We start from the raw sequence: 11,385 nt of genomic DNA, 5'->3' as shown, positions 1-11,385 counted from the left end.
TGGTAAGTGGTAAATGATAAGTCATATATACAGAATTTCCCAGTGAGAGGGAGAAACTCAACTTCCAAACAGCAAAGAATCTTCAGATGATGGAACTGGAGGAACGGTCAAACAGCTGTTGACATTGGCTTCGGACCAATCCTGGTCTATAGTTTGGGAGCTCCAGCGAGGATATATCTCATCTACTACTAGATTCACACAACCCATATTTAATACAGGATAAGCAAGTTGCATAATGTGCAAAATATAGAGTGAAGCTTATATAGTTATACATCAAGATCATTAGAGAAGTTGCAAACGGAGTTCCATGTTTCTAAACACTTACAGATTCTTCAACTTTTGCACGTCTTAGATGGCCAGTTTAAGAATGATGCTGCCGCTTTTATTGCATTTGACATGATGCAAAATGCCTCCTCCACGAAAGGTTTCATTTCGGCTTCTTATAAAGAGATGTTATATAATGTATTTATATCTTCACGGAATATATTACACCCCAGACAGACTCTACAGAGCTGGTATACACTGAAGTAAGAGAGGTTATCTCGACACTGGAGACTTTATTCATGATTTGAAGATGTCATAAGCTTGAGAGATACTCGCTATGTATTGAAGATTATAATTAGATATGTACAATAACATGGTCTCACAAAACTAATTAATAATGGAATGAATCCTCACTTAAGTAACTGTGTATGACACCATGAAAATAATTTATGATATATGTCACTGTTGACTAATTATGCATTCAGATAACACTGGATGAATATTTTAGTTCCAGCAAAGAACTCGATGGGCATCACTCAGTTGCTGGCTATGGTAGAAAGGTCAGGTCCTTACTTTTATATAATCAAAACACAGAACATAATAAAAGACAACAGCAAGTCAAGAACATAAGACACAATATATGAATACGCCAGAAGTTGGAGGGGAATGTTATTGGAGAGCAAAAAAACAAAAATAAAATTTCATATTAAAACACAAGAAAGATTTGGCACCATTTTCAAAGAACAAATATGCCTGCAGACAATGGTTTTAAATGAGGCATAGTAAAATCCAAGAGTGAATCTAACAACAAACGCACCTATATCTGACGGGCAATGTAGCAGTACCATGCAAAATATCTGGACTTAAAATACATACACAATTTTATATTGTCCATGTACATGTTTAATGAGATTTTCCATATTTACATATTTATTTTATATACAAAAAAGTGGTAGAAGTCCATAGCTTATAAATAAGATACACTGCATAAATACTAAAAAATAAATCATTTCTGGTTTATGCTTCTGTCCTGCAAACTCTTGTCACACTAGGAAAAAACAGCACTGGACTTCTTGGAATTGAGAAAGTTCCGCTTCTTCTTGGGCTGACTTAGAGGGACGGGGGAGATGCTGGGAGCTCGGAATATGAACAGGTTCTCATCAGCATCTGGGATGTGTAAGGCTTCTGCGCTCCCTAACTGCTCGGAACGGATGCCGGTCTGGAGGAGTTTGGAAAGACGGTCTGTGTGTGAAAATGAGACACGCTTCACGGGCCGCAATCTCTTCTTTTTTAGGATGCTGAAAGTCAAGACAACAAAAGCCTCAATTAAGTGGTATTCAGAGAGTTATACTAGAGAACAATCGTTACGCGAAGAGTGCCGACAATCCACACATTCCTCTCCATTGTCTCGCTACAATAATGTAACTGTGCAGTATTGTGTACATACAGTAATATATACAGTACCACATCAAGAGAGGTTTAACAATATTGGTGTTAACAAAAAACAATGCTAACTATGTGCACACAATAGTACATCTACTTTCTAAAGGGATATGGCAGTAACTTAAAACATATACTATTAAAATTTAAATTTAGAAAATTTGAGTATATTATGCTAATAATTTTTTTTTTTGTGCTACTAGAGGAATTGAAGCAGCAGGTCTAGGACATTTTCAGCATTAAAATAACTGCTCTGAATTGTTAGTTATTTTTAAATCCTTTATTATAATAATGACACGATAGCTATAAGCAAATATAATGATGAAGAAATATCGTTTCCTCGTTCCCTGTAATTGTAAGTGCTATATATAATATTATTAATAAATACACATACATATATGTACAGACAATTACATGCAGTCTACCTGTACCAGCTAACTATATATTTACATACTAATGTGTGTTCATACTATAAATATCCTAAGCCACCAGTCTTGATAGCTCAATGTATAGTGTATAAATAGTGTAAAAAAAAACAAAACCCAATCAAAATACAATTGCAACATGCTCATTTACATCGAATGAAACATGCATAACAATTTATGTGCAGACTCTTACTAGCTTCTCAAGTGGATTTATTGTAATACGAAGGTGCACGCAGAATTTTAATGTGATTTGCAACGGCCCAGGAGGCCAAGATAAGGCAAAATCGCTGCACGGGCCAATTATAGGCAAGAGGCAGAGAAATTGCAACCAGTGTTATTACGTATTCTTGGAGTCCTCCAAGGATAGAACCTTGAGGTATTACATGCATTATGTTACAGGCGTATTATGGAAGAATGACAGATAATAAAACCATGTATATGTGTAAACTAATTATCCTAAACTAACAAAAAAAATCGTGCTGTTCAAACTAAAGGCAAAAAACAAAAGGATACATATTTTCCATGAACTGTATAATATATATATATATATATATATATATATATATATATATATATATATATATATTTAGCTAAACATCAGACGATATAGTTTATCCTTTGCATGTAGTCGTATCTGAAACGGCTGCACAATCTGCTTTACCAAACTGCGCATACGTGATAGGACGCAGTTTTTAACCTGAATGTAATTTGCACTTGCCTATGCTTTGAGAGACAGATCGGTGCAATTCAATTGCAAACAAAGTACTGTAGGAGTGTACACATGTAAGTGTAGCATGGCCCCTGGAGGTGTGGCTTAAATTAGGTAAATACCATAAGCAGTATAGAATGGACCACTAAAGCAGGGGGATAATGAGTGTGATGTCCCCAATTCAAAAATGGCAGCCAGCCCCAGGCTATGACACTGTAACAAGGAATAGACCCGGAATGTGGATGTGCAAAGTAAATATAGAACTTAAAGTTCAGTTCGGCTGGACCTTCGCCCCTCTCCTAAACTGCCTGTTCCAGTGCGAAACTGGACTTGCACAAAATTTTGATGCAATGCTGCTCATGCCATATTAATTGCTTCTGCAATTAAATAAAGGGTGCGTATAAATCCTTTAATACAGACATAAATGTCAAAACTTCAAGCCTTTAGATTGTAAGCTCTTACGAGCAGGACCCTCTTCCCTCGTGTCCTCCTTTCTCCACGCCAGTGACCTCCCTCCTTTCCTCAACCGGGGACTCTGATCCGGTTTGCTCCGCCCACTCCACTGGGTACAGGCTCAGTTCGTGCCATTTGTCTCCCTTTTATTTCTTCCTCTCCTCATGTCTAAGTGAAATGTTATCCCCGCCTAGCTCCTGAGTGTCAGTATTTTGCTCAGCCTATATTGTAGTGCATTGCCTATATTGTTAGTGTACTATTTTATTTTAGCTTTTATTGTCTTTTTTTGTCCTGTTTTATCATGTAATGGTAACCAGACGGCTGGTAAATTACAATTTCAGGCTGCCGTTTTGCTTCATTCTTCTTAGACCATCCTACAGCCAATATACTCACTGCTGAAACCTAGGATCATCCTTTAGCCTATACAGCAATTACTGGAACCTAGAATCATCCTTTAGCCTATACACCCACTGCTGGAAACCTAGAACCATCCTTTAGCCTATACAACAACTGCTGGAACCTAGAACCATCCTTTAGCCTATACACCAGGGGTCGGCAACCCCCTGCACGCGTGCCAGACGTGGCACGCTGACCACTTTTGTCTGGCACGCCGACGCTTAAGCTGCTTCAGCAAAGCAGCTGGTGATGGCCAAAACGGAGCTTCTGCGCATGCGCAGAAGCTCAGTTTCGGCCATCACCGGCTGCTTTGCTGAAGCAGCTTCATTACCCATACCACAGTGAAGCTGCTTCAGTAATGAAGCAGCTTCAGCAAAGCAGCCGGTGATTGGCGAAACGGAGCTTCTGCGCATGCGCAGAAGCTCCGTTTTGGCCATCACCGGCTGTTTTATTGAAGCAGCTCCCAGGTTTCTGGAGAAAGATGAGTCTACAAAGGTAAGTAAAGGCAGCAAATTGAGGGGCACATATATTTGGCATACTTTGTATTTGTGGGGGGCAACTGTGGCATGCTATATATTTATGGGGGCAACTATGGCATGCTCTGTATTTATGGGGGCAACTGTGGCATGCTCTGTATTTATGGGTGCAACTGTGGCATACTATATATTTATGGGGGCAACTGTGGCATACTATGTATTTATGAGGCAACTGTGGCATACTATATATTTATGGGGCAACTGTGGCATACTATATATTTATGGGGGCAACTGTGGCATGCTATATATTTATGGGGCAACTGTGGCATGCTATATATTTATCGGGCAACTGTGGCATGCTATATATTTATCGGGCAACTGTGGCATACTATATATTTATGGAGGCAACTGTGGCATGCTATATATTTATGGGGCAACTGTGGCATGCTATATATTTATGGGGCAACTGTGGCATGCTATATAATTATGGGGCAACTGTGGCATACTATATATTTATGGGGCAACTGTGGCATACTATATATTTATGGAGGCAACTGTGGCATGCTATATATTTATGGGGCAACTGTGGCATACTATATATTTATGGAGGCAACTGTGGCATGCTATATATTTATGGGGCAACTGTGGCATGCTATATATTTATGGGGCAACTGTGGCATGCTATTTATTTATGGGGGCAACTGTGGCATACTATATATTTATGGGGGCAACTGTGGTATGCTATATATTTATGGGGGCAACTGTGGTATGCTATATATTTATGGGGGCAACTGTGGCGTGCTATGTATTTGTGGGGGCAACTGTGGCATGCTATGTATTTCTGGGGGCAACTGTGGCATGCTATATATTTATGGGGCAACTGTGGCATACTATATATTTATGGGGGCAACTGTGGTATGCTATATATTTATGGGGGCAACTGTGGTATGCTATATATTTATGGGGGCAACTGTGGCGTGCTATGTATTTGTGGGGGCAACTGTGGCATACTATGTATTTCTGGGGGCAACTGTGGCATGCTATGTATTTCTGGGGGCAACTGTGGCATGCTATGTGTTTCTGGGGGCAACTGTGGCAAAGTATGAATTGTGGGCACAACTATGAGGCATAAGATGAATTGGGGACACAATTATGAGGTATGATGTGAACTGGGGCACTACTGTGCGGCATAACGTTTTTTTTCTGGTCCCTTACTGTTAATATATTAGCCTCATAAAATGATATATATAGATATATATATATATATATATATATATATATATATATATATATATATATATATATATATATATATATATATATATATATAGCCGAGAGGGGAGGGGGCGGCTACAAATTGCCCGGGCCTGCTTGGTGGCCCGAGTCCCCACTGGAGGCCTATCTTTGAAAATACATTTTTTATTTTAAAAGTACTTTTTTAAATTTATTTTTTATTGAGTGCAGGGGGGATCGGTAGTAGCTAAATCCCCTTCAGCTCAGGTATCTTCAGACGCCAGGTCATGTGACTGCAGTGGTCACATGGTACTCGGCGGGCTGCTGGATATCTTCCCATGCTGTGCAGGGCAGAATAAGGTAATAAGGTGTGCTGGAGAGGGGGCATGTGTGACTAAAGGTGCTGGGCAGACGGGGGGGGGGGGGGGGCAAGTGTGATTAAAGCATGTGGGCAGAGGGGGGGCAAGTGTGATTAAAGCATGTGGGCAGAGGGGACATATGTGAGCAAAGCTGCTGAGCAAGGGGGCATGTGTGAGTAATGCATTTTTCTGTAAGAGGGTGGCCTGGTGCTTTTCACCCAGGCAGCCCTGTATGTATGTGTGTATATATATATATATATATATATATATATATATATATATATATATATATATATATATATATATATATATCACACCCAACTGGCACACCTGGGCTTCATTAGATTATAGCCGGCACTCTGATAGAAAAAGGTTGCCAACCCCTGCTATACACCAACTGCTGGAACCTAGAACCATCCTTCAGCCTATACAGCAATTACTGGAACCTAGAATCAGCCTTTAGCCTATACACCAACTGCTGGAACCTAGAACCATCCTTCAGCCTATACAGCAATTACTGGAACCTAGAATCATCCTTTAGCCTATACAACAACTGCTGGAACCTAGAACCATCCTTGAGCCTATACACCAACTGCTGGAACCTAGAACCATCCTTTAGCCTATACAGCAATTACTGGAACCTAGAATCATCCTTTAGCCTATACAGCAATTACTGGAACCTAGAATCAGCCTTTAGCCTATACACCAACTGCTGGAACCTAGAACCATCCTTCAGCCTATACAGCAATTACTGGAACCTAGAATCAGCCTTTAGCCTATACACCAACTGCTGGAACCTAGAACCATCCTTCAGCCTATACAGCAATTACTGGAACCTAGAACCATCCTTCAGCCTATACAGCAATTACTGGAACCTAGAATCATCCTTTAGCCTATACACCAACTGCTGGAACCTAGAACCATCCTTCAGCCTATACAGCAATTACTGGAACCTAGAATCATCCTTTAGCCTATACAACAACTGCTGGAACCTAGAACCATCCTTTAGCCTATACAACAACTGCTGGAACCTAGAACCATCCTTTAGCCTATACAACAACTGTTGGAACCTAGAATCATCCTTGAGCCTTTACAGCAATTACTGGAACCTAGAATCATCCTTTAGCCTATACACCAACTGCTGGAACCTAGAACCATCCTTGAGCCTATACAGCAATTACTGGAACCTAGAACCATCCTTGAGCCTATACAGCAATTACTGGAACCTAGAATCATCCTTTAGCCTATACACCAACTGCTGGAACCTAGAACCATCCTTGAGCCTATACAGCAATTATTGGAACCTACAACCATCCTTCAGCCAATTGTTAGGGTCTAACCTTTCCAATGGCTTCTTAGGCATGTACCTGCCAAGTTCCCTTTTATTTATGAGCCAATATGACCAATGCGTGCAACCTAATAGGCGCATGTTGCCTATATATGCTTGCTCTTATTTGTACACATTGCCCGTTAAAGGATAAGTTGCTATACCTAGGTGCTCATCCTCTACGGTTATCCAGTGTACCAACTTTGACCTGGACCTTAATTGAACTTCTTCAGCCCTGACTTTTGCTCCATTTGACCTAGCCTTAGCTTGTGGTTTCTGTTTTGCTACTGTTCCTCTGGTTCCTCCACCATCAGATCTTTTGACCTCACCAGTCCTGTCCTGGAGGCAACCGAATATCAGCGAGCATATCGAGCTCTAAGGAGCTGCTTTAGATAAAAAGCATGAACAGCCAAGGTTGCTATTCACAAAAGAATTTAAGATTCTAACGGGCTGACACTGTTACAATGGAAGACATGCCCTGCTCAGGTTTTAGCCACCTAACTCAAATTCCTAACGCAGATGTAAAAAGAACTGATCTTTTTAGCTGGATATAGCTTGGCTCTAAAATATATGTATACTTGTTGCTATAGTTAGTTTAATCGTTTCCTATCGCTTGCCGCTAAGGAAGTTGCCAACTCAACCTCTGTCTCTAGCAGTTGCCCTGGAATTCAAGGTAAACCAACCTGACTAGTTTTCAGGGACCACAAGTCATTAAAATCTTTTCAAGACAGCTGTAAACTGCTGGAATCTAGAATCACCCTACAGCCAATACACTCACTGCTGGAATCTAGAATCACCCTACAGCCAATACCCTCACTGCAGGAATCTAGAATCACCCTACAGCCAATACCCTCACTGCAGGAATCTAGAATCACCCTACAGCCAATACACTCACTGCTGGAATCTAGAATCACCCTACAGCCAATACCCTCACTGCAGGAATCTAGAATCACCCTACAGTCAATACACTCACTGCTGGAATCTAGAATCACCCTACAGCCAATACCCTCACTGCAGGAATCTAGAATCACCCTACAGCCAATACCCTCACTGCAGGAATCTAGAATCACCCTACAGCCAATACCATCACTGCAGGAATCTAGAATCACCCTACAGCCAATGCCCTCACTGCAGGAATCTAGAATCACCCTACAGCCAATGCCCTCACTGCAGGAATCTAGAATCACCCTACAGCCAATGCCCTCACTGCAGGAATCTAGAATCACCCTACAGCCAATGCCCTCACTGCAGGAATCTAAAACCATCTTACAGCCAATAAACTCACTGCAGGAATCCAGAACCATTCTTCATCATTCATTGCTGTATTATTCTACGAACCACCCTTAAGCCAAACCACATAATTGTAGTATTCCCCAAACATAATTAATTGCCAGCGATAGGAAAAGATTAAACTATAGCAACAAGTATACATATATTTTAGAGGCAAGCTATATCCAGCAAAAAAAGAAATACAAGAGACAAAAATATAAAAAAAATATTTGTGTAAGAAAATGTAGCTGTACTACCTGCTACAGATTCCGCATGAAATATGGAATCTATTCAGTAAATGACAGAGTACACTTTACAATAGGTACAAGAAGGCAATAGATGTTTAGTATAAAAGCCCTTCCCTTGTAAACTTGTCAGTCTGTATGAAGCATGGCTCTTTATCAGTGGCTCGATGTTGTGTCATCACGGGCCACTTCACACAGCAATCACACAAACCAAGTACAATAACCCTGAGTGCCATCTAACTGTGTCAATACAAGAAGCTGCAGCCCTTTAACAAGTGCCAGTGGATTCTGAGGAAGTCATGTGACACCCAGGTACTCTCTGATACTAAATGGAATGCATACAACACATCAAATTATCTGTCTGCACACATCAGCTCTGTTATGTTTCATGACGCAGAGAGTAGAAATCGATCCTGGGATTGCCTGTGATCTGATCCATAATCCTTTTCAAATGCAACCTTTAAAAGTATCAATGTACTTACAAAACTGGCTACCTCTCAACCTCTCTCTGTGATTATATTTTAACTATGTGAAGGACTGTCTTAAATGTCTTGGACCTAAAGGAATGCTATCCCTGTTTCTTCAAATTCTATAGGCGACAATTTTATATGAGCACTAGAAAAACAAAATGACTCAGTACTTGCCAAGTGTGTAATAGCCATTGAAAAGAATTTAATGGAATATATAGAGGACACTGTGTGCTCTTGGGAAGCGTGGATTTCCTATTGTTTGTGCATAGGCATGTGAGCAACTGTATTTGTGTACAAGAGAGCCTGTTGCTGTAATGTGTGATTGTTTCTTTCTATGTTTAGCAGATCTGAACATATTTTACCAAACCATGCCTACATTTTCCTGAGGCCACACCCCAAAACAGCTAAGCCCCTCCCTTTTTGGCTGCTGCAGTCTGGACTATTGTGGGGTATGTAATGGATGTCAATTTTATTACATGGCTATTCATTCATGCATTACACAGCACAGTAGCATGAAATCATATCTAGCAAGACCAACATACAACTGCCTGCAATATGATAATATACAGCCAAACTCACCATCTTATTATATCCAGCATTGTACAGCATATATGAGCCTATGCCCCAACACAACATACCAGGCTCTGTCCTCACACTGTATACCACCAGCTCCTGTTCACACTCAGCTTAGCCTCATGCAGTGGCAGAACTACCATTGGTGCAGCAAGTGCAGTGAACTGGGGCCCATTGAGATAATGGGGCCTGCTCCATGGGGAACTAGCAAGCTGTGGGCCCCAGTTCCCTCCTCCCCTGCACCGGGGGCCCACAGCTTGCTAGTTCAGACTCTGGCCTCATGTATGCAGAAAATAAAACATGACAGTGTGGGACTGTCTTTATTATAATGTTTTGTGTTTGAGTGTTTTTATTACATTTGTAGCACTGTGCTTAGAAATGTTCTTTAGATATAAAATGTGTTCGTGAAAGATGCAAACCGCATCACACTGAAATAAAAAGGGAGAAGCCGGGAACTTATTTCCTCCTCTGCATACTTCTAAGTAAAGAAAAATACTCTGTAGCCACCTGCTGAACAGGGAATAGAGAACAGGTCCCAGTGCAGACCAAGGAAATGTCCCTAGGGGTTGCACATTTTTTTTTTTGTTTTTTTTTTATAATTAGCAAGTCAAAAATGTCTTGTATGACTTCTTGTAATGATCAAGGAGTGAACAGACACCAGTGCACTATTTCATGCTGTCTCTTTAAGCGTAGGGCAGCACGATGTGACATGAGATCAGCATGTGAAATGTTCCTTTCTTGAACCACCGAGTCTGTGTTTCAGATCAATAAATCATTTTGTTTGTGCAGACGGCAGTTAAGCTGCTTGCATCATAGCAGTTCCAGGAACCCTTATTCACATTTACCCAGCAGAAAGAGTCCTAAAGACAAGAGAACAGTAAGGGAGCAGACAAGAAGGATCATTGACTAACATATAAAAGTGCAGAAGCACAGAGCAAACGTTCCTTTGTGATGCCACGCGCCTAATTTTGTGCAAATCCCCTATTTCCATGGATCAGCGATTGCACTCTACGGGGCGGAGCTGGGGGATTAGGGGGCACCTGGTTCGCATTTTGCGGGATGGGATTATTTAAGTGAGTTGACATGGGTTGAGAAGACACACTGAGGGAGGTGTTCTACATCTTACTAGTAGGTATGTAGCCTTTTCCTCCACTGCTGACTTAAATTCTCTGGTAGTAGGTGCCACACACCCAACCTGGTCATTTTGCGAGACAGCGATATTCAAGGCAACCAATGTAATAAAAATCTTCAAACAAGAGACACATGTAATATCAACAGTCCCAGTGTCCCAGACTCTCATGAATAAGTTAAAGCATAAATTAAGCTTTGTAGAGCAGTATATTAGGAGAAAACTGTAGAAGTGTAATGAACAGGGTAGTGCTAAATTGTAAGGAGGTCGGACCTTGTGAATTTTCTGGAGTATTCAGAAAGAGGCCCATCTATCTCTTAATTATTCTGCTATATGTAAATGTTGCCAGGTGGGTTCTCTAGGCGCCACTACACTGTGTACCATGCCCTCTAAAAGAGCCATTATCACTTGGGTACATGTTAGCGCCATGCTCCCTTGTGTGGATCTTAATATGATCAGGGCCAGGTAGACCTCCCGGAGCAAAGCACAGAAGGGGGGCTGCTGCTACATGACGGATGAGGGTGACCTGGTGACAGGTACCTACATAGGAGGTCTCAATCTAATGGGACCTTGTTATCTGGGCAGCCTCCCTAGTTGCATCCCTACATCACAAGGTG

The 11,385-nt window shown here is 41.1% G+C and overlaps 1 protein-coding gene across 1 annotated transcript in view; it reads right to left on the bottom strand.

Annotated features, from left to right (window-relative positions):
* Window positions 1–548: 548 nt before the first annotated feature.
* The window catches only part of EVC2 (EvC ciliary complex subunit 2), a 116,128-nt gene continuing 105,291 nt past the window's right edge, over window positions 549–11,385 (bottom strand). The window contains exon 22 of the mRNA XM_075194648.1: window positions 549–1,562. Within this exon, the coding sequence (XP_075050749.1) occupies window positions 1,313–1,562 (250 nt within the window). The 3' untranslated portion in view covers window positions 549–1,312. The remainder of the gene's footprint in view (window positions 1,563–11,385) is intronic.

Source organism: Mixophyes fleayi, chromosome 1 (assembly GCF_038048845.1).
Source record: "Mixophyes fleayi isolate aMixFle1 chromosome 1, aMixFle1.hap1, whole genome shotgun sequence".
NCBI classification, from domain to species: Eukaryota; Metazoa; Chordata; class Amphibia; order Anura; family Limnodynastidae; genus Mixophyes; species Mixophyes fleayi.
The sequence above is the reverse complement of the archived record's forward strand: the minus strand, read 5'-3'. Positions and strand labels throughout refer to the sequence as shown.